The sequence below is a fragment of the Pagrus major genome, chromosome 18 (genome assembly GCF_040436345.1).
Source record: "Pagrus major chromosome 18, Pma_NU_1.0".
NCBI lineage: Eukaryota > Metazoa > Chordata > Actinopteri > Spariformes > Sparidae > Pagrus > Pagrus major.
In genome coordinates this window covers 13,478,880-13,496,080 of record NC_133232.1, presented here as the reverse complement: position 1 = coordinate 13,496,080, position 17,201 = coordinate 13,478,880, and the positions used below count along the sequence as shown (strand labels likewise).

The 17,201-nt window shown below is 38.8% G+C and overlaps 1 protein-coding gene across 3 annotated transcripts in view; it reads right to left on the bottom strand.

The window, feature by feature from the left end:
• Positions 1 to 17,201, bottom strand: part of grik2 (glutamate receptor, ionotropic, kainate 2) — a 301,017-nt gene that overhangs the window by 80,279 nt on the left and 203,537 nt on the right. For all 3 annotated transcript variants that reach the window (XM_073486919.1, XM_073486920.1, XM_073486921.1), the window contains exons 10-11: positions 12,594 to 12,800; positions 4,541 to 4,764 (exon numbers count right to left, since the gene is read on the bottom strand). In XM_073486919.1, coding sequence (XP_073343020.1) covers positions 4,541 to 4,764; positions 12,594 to 12,800 — 431 coding nt within the window. The remainder of the gene's footprint in view (positions 1 to 4,540; positions 4,765 to 12,593; positions 12,801 to 17,201) is intronic.

The following is a 17,201-nucleotide window of genomic DNA, read 5'->3' as shown; positions in this document are numbered from 1 at the left end:
ATGCACAGTGGAACTAAACCTTGTAATATTAAGTCTTGCCTGTCAAATGTATGTGCTATAAAGTATTGTCTCACAAAGGTTTGTGAAAAGACTATGATTTCTTAAGATACAAATGACGTATGTGAACAGAAGTGAAAGAAATACATTTTCTGTACCATGAAAGGATTCAGTGGAGGACATAGAACAAAGAAGGCTTTTTATACATCTGAAAGAAACCAAGATTTATATGATCGGCAGAAATAGTCCCAAAATTGATATCATCTGGTGTTTTTACAAATATCTAAAAATTACTTTATGTTTACATTTAACTAAGAGGAAACCTCTTATGTTTGTATGAATTATGTCCCGTCTTGGTAAGGTGGTTCAACAACAAAGCCTGTGACTTTGACATCAGAGTGCCAGATAACAAAAGTAAATGTTAAGAAAGAAACCAACAGGAGCTTCTTCTTTAAACACTGAGCGCTCCAAGACCTGAATGAAGTAGTTGTTTTTAATCCAAATCATGTTCTTTCTCAATGCTTAACCGAGAAGCTACTTATACCATGTCAGACCACAACCTTTAAATCTCTGATCTGTCCCTAGTCTATCTCATTGGATGTTGATGAGAAAGAAAAGAAAAAAAAGGTTGTTGCTGCGGGAAACAATGAAAACCTCTGAGCTAGCAACCTAGACACTGAAAATGGCAAGTTACCCTAACACTAACGTAGTTGCAGTGATGTTAATGCCAGGGGTCGCCTCCCCGAGCACAAAACAGTTCGACAACAATATTTTGCAGGGGCACCATCACTGCATCTGGGGTATAGTGGCACAGAGACTGTTGTGATTGGTTTAAAAAAAAAAAAAAACAGAGCAGGTTTTTTAACCAATCATAACTGGTACAGCCAGACCCTTCTCCAGTGCTATGGATGTATGTCTGTCCATGTGAGACCCACTGGTCTCTAACCCTGACCTAGATGTCCTTCTGCCAAAACCTCACCAAATGTTTACCACAGCGGTGACAGATGAAGTACTATAAACTGTGATTTGGAAGTCTATAGAAAGCACTTTTCCTCACATAGGGGTGTCATAATAGAAAACACTGATATGGGTCACAAAAATCAAATGCTAGCATACAAAGTTTTCACATTTAGCTGATCCTACGGTGACTTTCCTAAAGACTTGGTTTGCATGCTTAGCCCTCGTGGTATCTAGCCATGTAGATAGTTCAAGTTTTGAGATACATGTCTCTGGATTTTATTTTTATTGGGACTATTTCTTCTATAGAAAGTCGTTTAAGTGAAAACTGTTGGCAGCTAGGTCTGTGGGAAATATACAACATCAGGAACACTCTCTCTTAAGGTTTTAAAATTGTTGAACAATGGGATCTTTTTTTTAAATGCTTTTACTGTAATTGTATGCGCCTATAAAGCACTTTGAGTTGCCTTGTGTCTGAATTGTGCTATACAAATAAACTTGCCTTGCCTTGCCTTGCCTCTATAAAGCCTGATCAGAAGAGCAAATCAGATAAACACAAAGGTGAGTTGCTCTATGCGCTCCTTAAACGCTGTAGCCACAAACAATGCAGGACTCTGCTGCTCAGTGGTGCTAACAGCTAACTAGCTTTCCTCCTGCAACATTCAAAATCGATGTAAGATAATGATTTACTGCCTCAACATTTTCATGGTGATTTTTTCTATGCTACTAGTAACTAAAACCTATAGATGACAGTTAAGTATAGAAATGTCATTTTAATCTGTGAACGGTATCAGCAGATATTTCTTCCAGCAAATGGTGGTCAGTGATCGGCTGAATCCTGATCGGGGGAACCCTTACTCTTTCTGGCACCAAAAACTAAATTTACCTCCACTGTATTGGAGAGAAGGTACAAATTATAAAGTCAAATTAAAAAAAACTGTCTGCATGGCTACAAACCCAAACCCAAAGATGGAGAAAGTGAGAAGATATTTGACACATATTCTACTATGATAGTTGATAAAAATGTTTTTGTCACAAAATACAGTCATGGTAGAGGGATATAGTCTCCACATTTTCTATTCACAATACGTAATCTGCCTTTTAGATTTCTCATTTCATGAAATTTTGTGAGACTGTTGTGCTACACTCTACAGAAAAAAAACATGCAACTGTAGCCCAGCATGCATTTGTGTATACAGGAGAAAAGAAGGAATAAAGTGAGGGGGAAATTTATACACTTACCCAAACACATACTTATTGTGATCTTAAATACAGATAGGTGCATATTCTGAGCCAACTTAGATGACAGTTGCTGCTTTTTATTCTCTCGTGTGATCATATCGCCAGTAACATCGGAAAACACATGTGTGTTAACAATAAAACTGTCGGGTCACTGCTGCAAGAGGGCCCACGTTTCCCAAAAGTTTTAGAGTTAACATGTACTTTTCCTTCTCTTTTCTTCTTCGCCATGCTTCAAACAGCAGCCACAATCGTGAGCCACTAGATCAAGTGAGCGAGCCTTCAAAAAATATTGGCCTAGTTTCATCAACTGAAAGGATTTGTCTGAGCAGAGACACTCAAAGGAAAGACAACCGGTACAAATAATGTGTTGTATCATTTCACCAGCCAAAGCATTCTTGATGTCGGCTGCATCACCAAACTAAACTGTAGAGTAGATGGACGCAGAATCAAATGACACAATACAGAGCTTCTTATATCTGTTGGATCTGTGCTGCAGATGTAGCACCTACCAATAGGTGCAGGGTTTTCTTACAGTATGGTTAGGTTTAGGCCGTAGGTGATTTGTTCATTTGTAACAGGGTGTATGGTTATAAAAACTATATCTGTAATGTCTCCTCTAAAATATTTTGTGACAGAGGTGGTGTGGTGTGGTGAGTGTGTGTATATTCAGCAGTATTGATCATAGTAAAATAGGATTTTTTTAATAGAACAGGCTGCAGTGTGTCTCCTTCATCTTTGCTCTCCTACGACTACATGGGGCTACTTGTTACTTTGATACTATTCTCAAGGCTACAAAATAGATTATGTACTTTGGACATTTTGCTAACAAGTGAGATGGCATCCGCCTTCTTCCCCTTCAAATCGCCTACTGGGGTTAGGTCACATTAAGTCTCAGTGATACCAACAGAACAAAGGAGCAGAAGCTCTGACAAAAACCTTTTGTTTGCACTTTTATCATGGCCTCATACTTTAAAGCAGTGCAATTCTCTACTCATACTTCCCCTACCACTCTGCAAAACAACTGCATCCACCAGCTCAACATTGCCCCTACACTATTCGATTTCATGTCGTTCCATTGCCAACACCATTAGTGCAACTCCAAATGAGTTCTGACACCTTGTGCGTCTTTAAAAGTGTTTACAACAAACATGTTTGGAGGGATGTATTTAAACTCTGCAGCACCCTTACGTGGGGTCAGTTCTTTGAACAAGTGCAACACTATTTGAACTTTGGTAGCACAGATTAACTGGAGTGAGACACCTGAAATTGCAGGTCATAGCCCCACTTATACGACTTAACTACAGAAAATAAGTCTAAAGGTAAAGTTTTATGAGAAAAACAACATTGACAATCTGATAGCTAACAGTTTTTTATGCTTTGAAAGCCTAGCATTGCAAAGTAGTCTGAACAGATATATTTTAGCTATATCTTTAGAGATGCTCAGCGGCTAACAACACCTGAGAGGGTCATGACAAAGAGCACAGATAAGTTTGTCATCCAAAGCAAAGGTTACATAGAGCAGAAGCCAATTAGATTCCACTTTTTACCCAACACGTCTAATCTGGTGAGGTAAAAGCTTGAAACTCAGCCACTACTTTTGTTTTTGCCAGTAATCGGATATTGAACCAAAACCCTTGTTAAGAAAGGCTATAAAGAGACTATATCTCTGAGTCATCGATGTGTTTGAAGCAAGGTGAAGGAAACAAGAGAAAAGAAAAGACAGCATGAACTCGGAGACACTGGGGACAGTGAGGAAAAAGGTGGGAGAGGGGCAGCAGTGTTCACATCGAGCTCAACACATCCCACACACACTTGCGCGCACATATCCATATGAGTGCACAACCTTTCTGCTACTCTCTCAGACACATACACACAACCCTAAATCGGCCTACACCTTCTCTGTCTAAGGTCTGTGTTCCTGAGTATGTATGTATCTCCTGTGGTTTTAGTTACTGATACCAGTGTGAGTAGAAGCAGGCCTGGAGTAGCCTAGCAGCCTTGTCAAGTGCCAATCTGAAACAGTATATTATACAAGCAAAAAAGTATTTCTTTACAAATGTCTTATGGTGGAAAAAGCAAATATTTATGTGACCCTTCATGGTTAAAATGCTTTAAACACATGACACAGCAACGAGTCTGAGCTTTGATACAAGACCATTGATTAGTTACAGCACTGTCACTGAGTGGTAAGCTTTTACTATGTGCGAGTCAGTGTGCTCAGGACACAGATCCTGTAATTACACAGATTAGCCGGTTGTTAGTCAGATGGGCGAGGCTGAGCGATGGCAGCTAAGCATGTGTCTGACTGTGTGTGAAGCTGTGATCACTGGAAGTGACATGTTACCTGGCTATGACAAACAGCACACAACTGACACCCAAGTAAGCCAGCAGAATATACATCCAGATATCAGGCGACAGGGGGTTGAGGAAGGAGAAGACCCCAGGGTTGGTCCCGTTTGGCTTGCGGTACAGTATACTTATACCCAGCGTCATGAAGGGCTTGGAGAAGTCGATAACCTTCTCGCGCACATATGTGATGGCGAGGGGAGCCACTGCCAGATCAGCTCTCTGTCAACAGCAAACATAAAAGGGAAGAGAGATAGGCCATAAGTCATGGGCACAGGAAGCATTTAGAGGCAATCAAATTAAGAAAACAGGGTCTTTACACACTACAGAGTCTGTCCAAGGCACTTAGCAAGAAATTTAAAGCCCTCTCTCTCTTTCCACCCATCAAATATACTCCCACTACTAAACTCACCTTTCTCTCTCTGGAAGCTAAATCAAAGCATTCATTTATTATCTTTACCTACTTTCTATTTTTGTTAGGCATCCTATCATAGTACTATACTTAATGTGATGTACTGGGGTATACAGCGTCATATAGGACAAGTTGCTAGTGCTTTAGAGGACTAACACAAAAGAACAAAGTCCTCTTTATACCAGTAATTCACTATTCTACCTGATCTGAAGGTGTATGACTGTAGTTAGTGCTATTAGTTTTTTTCTATGGTTTAGCTAATATGATTAGAGTCATATAGCCAAACTTTTTACTTCAGCACATAGTCGGAGCCACACTGTTCTTCATCATTTATACGAGCCAAGTACCATTAAAGACAAAACTTGAATGCTTTGGCATAATGTTATACACAATTTAGTTACTAGTGGAACTACTGCATGTCATGTACGTGCGGTGGGCATCAAATCATGCAACACTACACAACATGGCTGGTGTGTTTTTCGCTTTAGTGCTCAATGGAACAATTGCTCAGCAATTTGTCAGTGATAAAATGGCAACTTCAACAAAAATACTGACATTTTAGATAGAGCTTTCATCCATCCAGAAGGAACAAGCACTGATTTTTAGGAACATGCCTCTCCTACCAGGCAAAACAGGCAGGATATCTCTTTTAATATCACTGTAATAAACAGCAATTCAAAAACACCTTTAGGGAAGACCAACTCAATGGCAAAAATACATTTTGGCAGTGTATTTTTCTGCAAACCACGGGTATGGTGCAACTTTACGCCTTTTTTGTCTGCAACAAACACAACCAAACTAGATCATTTTGTCTGTCTGTCTAAGGTAAGTGAAATGTTTTGTTTGACTGACTGCTTTAGTTTAACGTTACAATGTTGTCTCACACAATGCTGCATTTTTGTTGGCAAAACTCCAACATGTCTGGGATAGTACCTTTATTGACTAAAACACATTACTGGGACCACAACAAAAATTGCACATGAGCATTTAATATCCAATACCACTGACTACCCCAGTAACAAATTGGCCACATTTCCGCACCTTGACCGGACGTGGTCCAGCCACACACTAGGTTTTGACCTAGTCTTGTTATATTTATTTAACTTAAATTCTAAATTTTACGTTCTGACAATGTTGTGCTGTTCTAGTTGGGTTAAGGTTTTAGGGTTTAGGGTTTAGGGTTAGGAAAAGATCATATTTTGGCTTAAAATACTTGGTTTTGTCATCACAAACAAGTGAAGCAATGGCAATTTTATTTATATAGCCAATTAACAATAAAAGTTATCTCATATCACTTTTCAGTTGGAGCAGATAAGGACCATAATCGTTAATTAATTAATTTACAGAGACCCAACATTCCCCCCATGAGCAAGTACTTGGTGACACTGCGAGAGAAAAATGCCTTTAACAGGCACAAACCTCGGAGCAGATCCAGACTCATTGCGGGCAGCCCATCTGCCTTGATCGGTTGGGTTTAAATGCTGTAATTTGTCTCCTTAAAAATATATAGTTGTTTCACACTTGCAAATTGAAACGCTGTCTTAAACTGCGGACCCTGACTTGGCATCCTTCTTGGCTAGCTCTAACTCCAGCACGATCCCCTCCACTTCCGACATGAATGTCAGCTCACATACATAAACATGATATGACATGTAAGTGTCAGAATGATTCATATGACATTCAAATCTGAACATATATGTAGCTTATGAGAACATTAACTGCAAAAATGTTATTCTGGTGACTGAGATTCACCTGCCCACTGAGCAGGCAACATCTGTGGACGTCCAAAACAGGTTGATATCATGTCCGTCGGCCAGGCCATGATCTGGACGTCCAATGACAGCCAGAATTAGTCGATAAATGACGTTGAGAAAAGACGTCCAGTCAGGCCATAATCTAGACATCCACTGACATCCAGAATTAGTTGAGAATAGACGTTTATACTGGCTATGATCTGGACGTCCACTGACATCCAGAATTAGTAGAGAATAGACATTCATACTGGCTATGATCTGGACGTCCACTGACATCCAGAATTAGTTGAGAATAGACGTTCATACTGGCTATGATCTGGACGTCCACGGAGAGCCAGAATAAATGACGTCTTTTAGACATCTTTGGATGTCCATAAATGACGTCTAAAAGACGTGATCTAGACCACTTTTTGCTCACTGGGTGGTTTCATAGTTTCAGATTAATATCGGTCAGAACTTCCATGTTTGGTATGTTGGTTGCCACTCTTGTTCCCAAGCAGACAGGGAATAACTTATGCATCTGTGTCATTTGAAAGTTTGGAAATACTTTAGTGTGGTGTATCTGCAACTTGCAACTCCAGGGATACTTACAATCCTTTTCCACTACAAGAACCCATAACATCTAGCTTCTAGTAACATGAACTTGTGCAGCTTAAGTCCTGAGCTCTTCACTGTATTTTACAAACCAGGACATTTTGGATGTATGCCATTAAAAGGCAGAAGCTGCATCATTTTTATGCACTGTTTGATAGCGAAGTAAATGGTTATATTACATCAGAGAACAATGTAAGAAGTGGTGCTATTATTGTTATTGATTTTTTTCACACCTACATAAACATGAGACACACTAGTATATGCCAAGGAAGGGCTCTGCTGGGGATCTGCCAGGCTGAGGCTCAAAATGAAATCAAATGCCTTGCACCAATTTGTATTTTTTCAGTTCCGTTTTAAACATCTGATTCTGCTCTCTCTGAATGGCCTCCTCTACCCAAATACTAATAAGAACTTAGAAATCTCTGTTTCTCCAGCAAATCATTATTATTGCTCTTCCTTTTTGGTTGTCCCTTTTCTGCAGTCCTTACAGTTCCTTCTTTTTTCTATCCGGTCAACACAGATGCAGTAGTAAAAAGATGGTTGCTTTTATGTAGTTATCCTTGTTGTGATGTGATAAATCATGCCATACCACTTTAAACTACCACTTAATGTACCTGGAAATTTAATGTAGAATAGGTATCACCTCCTGAGTAACACCAACATGTAGTGTAACTGCTACATTTAAGGTTTAGTTCTGTCAAGAGTAAGGCCCCGTTCAGACAGAATCAGGCTTAGCGAAAACACCAGTTCTCCATTTTATCAGAATGAGAGAAATGTGTTAAGACTGCAGGGGATTCCAAAAAAAAAAAGCAGCTGGTCGGTGAAACAGCATCAACTCTAGATAAAAGCAGCCCGACATCACGTTGCGCTGGCCAATAACATAAGCCGGCGATCAGACTAGCAGCATCAATGACCAAAAACACAATGGAGTGTTACATAATGTTTCATGTGTATTCATTCAATTTGAATGTGAATGTGTTTGAATGAGTGTGCAAGTTTAAAATGCACCATAATGTAAGGCCTCACAACTGGTTATTTATTGAAAAAAAAAAGTTTTTTTTGTTTTTATATCTATCGGACCGGCATGCTGAATTACGAATTTAGCTATTTGCAGAGGCATGACCCGCAGATCAGACGGTTCATTCCCTGTTGTGCTATTAGCATGGCTTAATGCTACAGGGGGAAGACAATGGACATTTCTTTCTGTATTATGTTTAACTCGTATTCACTTAAAATCTGTCTTGTGCAACAGTTTTAAACCCACTGTAATGATATGCCTCACATCTTGGTTGTTTACTATTATTTTATAATTTGTCAAAAAGGACAATCCAGTCACTTATAGGACCAGCATGCTAGTGGCAGAGCAACAAAGCAGCTTCTCCTTTGTTGTTTAATTATGGTTGGCAAACTTCTAATGCATTAGTGCCGCTTTCTGGATCAGCAGGGGTTAAAGTTCACAACATTATGTCACACAAACAGGCCACAGACTGACAGTCCCACACCACAGCACACTCCTGTGGCTAATCACCAAAACTCCAGATTCTGTCTGAATAAAGCCTCAGGATTAAAGTTCTATTTAGGTCCTGCAATGGAAAAAGATTTGCTTACAGAATTTGTTTCTACTCTAAACACATGCAGCTGTTTATCCCACACACTCAAATATATAATTTACATGAATATGGCATTTCTATAGTTATTTTTAATATCCCATAATCCCTTGTTTGGCAAGCACAGAAGTCCTGCTTATATGTGAGACATGTGCATTTTGAAAGTCATGTTGCCATATCTGGGGTGAAAACAGTGTTCTGCTGTTGACAGTTAATAAATCTCAGGCCACATTGTGACTATAAATGCTAAACATTCACGGCAAGGTCAAGTGGTTCATTTCTCAAAGATATATCCTTTTTGTCTTATGAAGGTTGCCATATATCACTCTGGGATGAATTGACTGAGCACATTGCTCATAGCTGTGATACATGAAAAGTCTTGCTGATATCAGGCATCTGTGATTTTGTCTAAAAATACTCTAATGCAACCCTACACAGTGCAAATACATCAGGATGTGTTTACTCCACTTTGAGCATTAGACAGACCAAAGATAATTTAGTTAAATTTCTTTGACAGGACGTTTTCAACTTGTTCAGCTCTGTTCAGCATTTCTTCCTCAGCTGAACTTCATCTCTATGAGTCCACACTCCCCAGTCTTCAGAGGGCCTGTCGGCTGCAATCACCATCTGTCTAAGTCAAGCCAGCACCCTGTGCAAAAAGTGGGGCAAACCCACGCTGAACATCCTCTCGCAGGGAATTGGGCCCTTCACCCATTAAAGACCAGACTATCTGTCATGACGTCCAATCACAGTACTGATCAAGAGCAGGACCAGAAGACAAGTGTGGGGGAGTTGAGAGAGACTTGACCCCTCGTGGGTGCTTCTTCTAATGGGGTCAGATATTGACTATTGGCCGTGCAGCGCCTGGTCCTTTTCTGCCCATGCAGCTTGTCCTAACTGGGGCTTTGTCTGCTGTAATGATCTACAGCGTGAGCAGCTTGTATGTGCTTGTGTGCGTGTTTTAATAAGCTCTGTAGGGGAAACAAGTCACATCAGAATCTATTCTATCCTCGCATCACTGTACTCTCAAATAGTACTCGCTGTTGCCTCCCTCTTCTTTCTTCTTTAGTTTCTTTCCCTCTCAGTGGGTCACAGTGTAATACTCCTCCTCATTACATCTTATTCTGGTCATTTCCAGCCAAACATTTGAACAGTAACAGTTGTTGATATGACAGTTTACACTAATGTTTAAACAAGTCATAAAACTGGAGCCAACATTAAATAAAAACAATAAAAAATAAAAAATGAAATCAGATTTGGTACTTGGCACATACAACAAGAGAGCATACTTGGGATGAACTGAGGAAAACAATGTGGTAAATGCCCATCATGAGATCCCAATGTGACATCTGCTCGCAGTTTATATACTACTACAGTTTTTTAGACTCCTTCTGTTATGAATACTGTGCATCTATTTTGGTCCTCTCAGCAGTGGATCAGTAAAGCTTATTTTTTTAAATACATTTTTGAATTGCTTATATCTGTCTGACCAGCGGTTCAAAAATGACTTTAACACTTAACTAATAGATGAATTGTGTGATTGCTGTATCTCAGCACTACAACAAAGTCCCTTGAAGTACAACATCTGATGAGGTGCACAGAAGAAGGAGCAATTGTTGTCTGTTTTTCTGTTGTGAGTTTGGACAGGATTTCCGCTGGATTTTTAGTGAAGTTAAGTTTAATGTTCTTTTTGTTTTTTGTTTTTTTTTTAACAATAAATGCTATAATAGACATCAATCATCTCATTACGATGCAATGTTGTGCTGGGAAACCTTGCGTCCTGATATTCATGTGGATGCCATTTGACCCGCTCCACCCGCTGAAAACAACTTGCAGACCAACAACACCCCCTCATGGCAACAGCACTCCCCAATGGCAGTGGCCTCCCCAGCAGGACAATGTGCCCTGACACACTACAAAAACTGCTCAGGGATGGACATTAGGATGTGAAAAAGAGCTGACAGTGTTGGCCTGGCCTTCAAATTCCCAACATCCCAATCTGATTGAGCCACAATTCAGATCTTTAGAGGCCCCATCCTGCAACCCACAGGACTGAAAGGATCTGCTTCTAACACCCTGGTACCAGACACCACAGGAAGCCCCCGGAGGTCCTGTGTCCATGCCCCCAGGAGTTAGAGCAAAGTCTGATCCATGGATTGGACTAGTTCTGGCATGTCCAACAGACACTCCTCAGATTGGGTTCTGGGGAATTTGGAAGCCAGGTCAACATTTTGAGCTCTTTGTTATGTCCCTTGGGCCATTCCTGAGTATGCTTTGCAGTGTGGCAGGAAACATTGCCTGTTGCCATTGCCATTAGGGAGTGTTGTTGCCATGAGTTGGTGTACTTGGTCTGCAGCTGTGTTTGGGTGAGTTGTTCGTGTCAAAGTGGCATCCACACAAATCACAGGACCCAGTGTTTCCCTGCAGAACGTTACATTATAACGAGATGATCAATGTTATTCCATTCACCTGCCAGTGGTTTCATTGTTGTGGCTGATGGGCTTATTTTTTAAAACCAAAAACAGTTGATAATTTGTATGAGTAACATGCTGCTTGCTGCTTTTTTATTATTTTATTTGACTGTGCTTGCTGACACCACTGTATATATTAAAAGATAACTATGTTTTGTTAAAACTTACACTTTTACTTTCAGCTTACAGTTTATTACAACTATCGTGTAGTAAGGAATTTGGGCATAGCATCAGTTTTTCCATGCAAATAAACGTATGTTTACGTCCTGTCTGACTGGCACCGTTTCTTGCTATGGGACATAACCTTCATCCCAAATTTGAATCAAATAGCTGTGTGCATTATGTTCTCATAATTTAAGAACAAATGGCTTAAACTATGAATAGACTCAAGTTGTATAAACCTGAATGATCCTCTAAGAATGACTGTAAATTGATATGTATTCTGGAATTACATTGAAGCACCCCTTTACAGTTTTTTCTCCAGTGCACACAAGAAAGGCAACTGTGCACACAGTTCTGAAAACTTGAAACTCATGTATTAAAAACTAAACTTCGGACTGCCAAAGTCTAAGCACAATTCCAGTGCTTTTCAGTTAAACAGAAATTGTAAACAACATTTTTGAAAAACTCACAAAAGCACAATTCTCATTATTTAGCAAAAAATGTGTTCATCTGTAAAACACTGGCCTTCCACATGCCACAACCTAATTTGAGTAATTGGGGTGAACTGGATAGACACATGTGCATTGTATCCTATTCTGATATAATGATTGTCTGTGCAATATTTATGCATATTCAAATATATATATAGATAAATATATATATTCAAAGCATTGTATTACAATATGGCAGCAGTCTTTATACTGCATGTCCTATACAATTGCAACCTATTTTGGGAAAAAAACAAATATCCCTGTTACTGTTAAAAAAAGATAATAATAATTTACAACGATAAAGGGAGAGATAGTGAAAAGGGAAACAATTTCTACACATTTTTATACATTTGATTATGTAACGTGGTATGATGAAGCCAACAATTTCACCAGTGTTAAAACAGAAACTCTGAATCAATTTGGAAAGAATTAGTCTTGAAAACATGGCTTTGGAAAAATGGTTAACCATTTTAAATTTTGCGCTTAGAGTTTGGACAAACTGAGCGATGGTTTCAGGAAGCATGTATACATGACTGTAATAATGATGTTTAGAGACTCACGTGGTCCATTAGCTCCTTGACCATGCCGTTCCACTGGCCTGTGTTCTCGTCCTGGGCACCGTATTTCCCATCTTCCACCAGGCGAATCTCATACGTGAAGCCCAGGATGTTAGCCAGCTCTCTCAGCAGATCTATGCAATAGCCCTCAAAGCGGTCGTTCCCGTACAGTGGCTTGTCAGATTTCTTGAACATCACATATGGCTCTTCCTGTCAGGTGAAAAAGTGGAGGAGGAATGAGTCTCTGCAACACTTGGCATCTTTTACCTACTGATAAGGCCTATCTGAGAGGGTTTCTGATGTGTGAGATAGGCTTTTGAGCTGCGCAAGTCCAAACACACACTGGCTCCACTAGTAAAGCATGTGTAAAGCTGCTGTGTTTGTGTGTGTGCTTGCCAGCAGTTCCAGTCCTGTGATGTGAGGTAGGGTGGGTGCAAAGTGAGGCATGACCATAATAAGAGATAATCCCCCGTATCAATGACTCTGTGCTCCTCTCAGGCTCAGCAGGCTGGCTTTGGGCCCAGGCCCAGCATTCAGGACACCACATGCTTTGTCAATAAGATAAGAGATACTGATAGACGTACACAAAAAGAGAGAGCAAGAGCCGCCGCATCAGCTCTGTTCACACAAACAGCTGGGGCGATTACTAATGTCTTCTTTCATACTGCTTTTTTTTCTCCCTCCACCATGTCCTTCTCCTCCCGTTCCTCCACGCTTCACTCCCTGTTTTCTCCTCCTCCTGCCTCCTCCTCTGCTTCACACACCATCTGTCTTTGTTAGCCTTAGAAGCTCATTCTCACTGCACGTCCCTCATTTCTACAACTCCCCTGTCTCTCTCAGACAAATAAATCCAAAAATATATTGTCAGGCAGGTGTTGTTTATAATATAACTGTGCGATGACTGAAGAAAAAAAATCATTTAAGATTGCAAACAGCTTTGACACATTCTGCTGGCTGGAGTTTTAATAGTATGCAGGCCGTGAGATGTTTGAATGGGGGGAAGGCAGGCCAAACAAATAGGCTGTTTTTGCAGCATAACATAAATTTGCCTGTAATAGTGATAGCAGACAGATGTTGAGGATAATGATTTCACTGCACAGTATTGTGAGAAAAGAAATGTTACATTTTCAAGCAAAATAAGGTAGAACTGTGTGACAGTGTTCTCAAAATTGTATAACCAATCCATATCTTTGTGAATCCCTCTGTTAGTTTTTCTCTATAACTTTTATACAAATATATCTTTTAATATAATTAATTTGCAAATTTGTTTACTAATTTATGAATTCGTAATTTGTAATTTACTTCTTACACTAAAAATTACACATGAAACATCCAAAAAACAACGTGACATTGTTTCACATATGAAATTACATTACATGTTTGTCCCATAAAACAGTTTGTTGGTGTTTTCACAAGTCAAATACTACATCATTCTAGATCATGTCAATTTTCATCGTGTCAAAAATGTCTCTCTGTGTGAGTCTGTGATGTTAAAGTGTAGATTCACATGTGATGTCTGACATTTTTGCACATGAAATGAAAAAAAAAGCACGTATGCTTGTACTGTAATAGCGATTGACCCCATGTTAAATGCTGTTTCAAATCTTGTATTACATGTGGATTTTTTTTTTCTTTATCATGAACACCATTAATAAATGGTAAATTCATAATTATTTTATTTTATTAAGCAATTGTTAAGGTCTATAAACATCAGTTGCATCTTTATAATGATGATGTTTATAGATTAACTACACAGTGTTACTCAACCATTTACAAAGTAATATAAACATTAGTTGTTACTTTGCAATAAACAATTGCTAAATAAATGGTTTATAAAGCATTTCTTTGTTAACAATTTAATAACTATTAAATAAAATGTAACCAACCATACATTTACCATTTGTTAACAATGTTTATTATAAAGTGTTAATTGTATGTTTGCTACAAAAAGCATATGTGGAACTGTTGTTTTCACATGTGAAACAAATACAACATTTAAAGTGTGAATTATTAATACATTAGATCTCTATTAACCATGCCTACATCGTGTGAATGCGATTGACATATTCTAAAACCACATGTTTTAAAGATGAGTTATGAGGTATTAAACACTGTTTAATTTCTGATACTTAATGTCAAGATAGTGTCCTGAACGAAAGGGCCTACATGAAAATGATGTATCACCTGCGAAATATTTAGCCACATATGCCGACTTTCATTTACATGTACATTATGTACAGTGTATGCATAACTTGTGAATAAGGCTGTGAGATTTTGGTCCCTGCAATCTCCATCATGAGTTCACCATCTTGATTATAATTTGTAATAATGTAAATGTTTCCAATTGCGGCCTTCCACTTTAAAACAAAAACAGGAAATCAGACAGATTAGCAGCTTTAGCCTCACTTTAACCACACTGCAATCATCAATGTTATCATTGCTCAAAGAGCTCTGTACATAATATGTTATATCTACTGCAACTCATACACTGCGACATTATACCTAAGCAGCTGCATGACTGAAAGGATACTGATGTAATCTTGATGAAAGAGCAGAAAACACTGTCCACATACAGATCAATATCAGAGCTCCTGCAATGTCAAGACAAACAGTACAAACACATAAATACACGAGTGTATGTTGGTAGAGGCACGCTGAAGGTGAACATAAGTGAAGTGTACATATGCCTCCATTACCTCATATGCGGGTATTTGAAATAGGCTCACATACCACACCTCATTACCACTGACATATATGAGATGGTAGGTGAGCTACTATTGATGACACTAACATATAGGCATGTCAGTGTGTTGTGCAGGTGATGTGTATACTCTGTACTATACTACAAATTCATTGCAACATCTAACAATCCAAGGTCGAAAGCAGCGTTTCCCTTTCTTCCCATCGCCATGGTAACTGAAACACTGCTTCAGTGGTGATGAACATGCCAGTGTTTTTAACGTACTGGTAGTTTTCTAGAGACTTTTATTACTGTGTGCAGAAGGACTACACTTATTGATACTACCAATATGAGAGTCTAGGGAAAGGAAGACGGGTGCCATCTTTTCATTTTAAATGAGTTCACTTCAGGGTTATTTATCACACACTACCTCAGCCACTGTGTAATGTTGTGTAATAAATTTGAGTCCTGCTTTGAGAAGAGTGGGAGGCAGTCAAACCTCCAAACTCATAGTTATTATTGAAGTTTTTCTCCTGATTTTTGAATGTTTTTTGTTACTTTAAAGCGAAAGTTTAAATTGTGAATCAAATTATTATTATCATGTACCATCACTTTGTATTAGAGATTAATGATCAATGTTGAAATCAGTGAAAGTCACTCATACAAAAAGTACTTCAGTAAAAATCTGATATTAAACTTATTAAAGTATCTAAAATAATTTTCTAGATGTAAATTATACATATATTTACAAGTATGTATATACTGTATACTATGGGTTGGCTGATGATAATCGGATCTGATATTCAGCATTTTTCTGATTTTCAGAATAAGCGTTGTTTTTGTTTTTTTGTTTTCTAATTTAATTACTGATTAATAAATTAACTTAAAAATATTACTTTGGCTCTGATGCAGCTTGCAATATGCAAAATATCTAGTAATTACATTTATTATATGAATGTAGAGAGTAAAAAGTACAATATTTGCCTCAGAACTGAAGGAGTTGAAGTATAAAGTAGCAGAAAATGGAAATACTAATTAAGTAAATGTCCTTAGTTGCATTCCATCAATGCCTTTCAGCAACACACATCTAACAAAGATGTCTCTGCCCCCCACCCCCCATTACAATAAAGCATTCTCCTATTCAGTAAGTGGCAAGGTGAAACAGTTACCTGGTTGTAACACTTTTTCTAAAAGTGTGGCCACCATCACTTGGAGTCACAGTGTAAATGAAAGTAAACACAGTGAGTGTTGGGAACATTCAGTGATGAAAGCACAGTACTGTCATAGATATCTACAGCTGGACTATCGTCAAAGCATTCTCTCAAGTGTAAAACCAGTTTGCAACCAACTGACTGACTTCTGCCAGCTTTTAGCGTCTGACAGAGGTGTTGACTCTGCTGACCACTTTTTTCAATTTTTAATATGTCTTAGGCCCACTACAGACGATCACTGGCAAAACTTCAATTTTTCTTCTGTCGAGACAGCAAAGTAGCCAAACCTCATGGCAGCACTACCTTCAGTGTTGTACAGTGCTTGAATTTTACGCCTAAGTGTTTTAACTTTGACCTTGTTGGTGACCTTTCAACGCCAGCCTAAGTGCCTGGATAAAATGTTGGCAATTGACATCTCTGCAAACCACAGATACATTCACATTTGCACGTGTCAGAGGCCACCATATTGACATGTTTGCATTACATGTTTATGACCTGACTGTCATATCAGGAGGTGGGAGAGTGGTGGTGGAGTCACAGGCGAGAAGGATGCCTAGTGAGAGCATAGACTGTGTTACAACATTTGTAGGTGTGAAACCACTCAGTATTTTTTAGGAGCTGTATTTGTGGCAACAAAAACAGATATTTTTGATGAGAAGTCGGGACATATCTAAACATATATATAGTGTTATTTATCATATTTATGTTTCTGTCAACCAA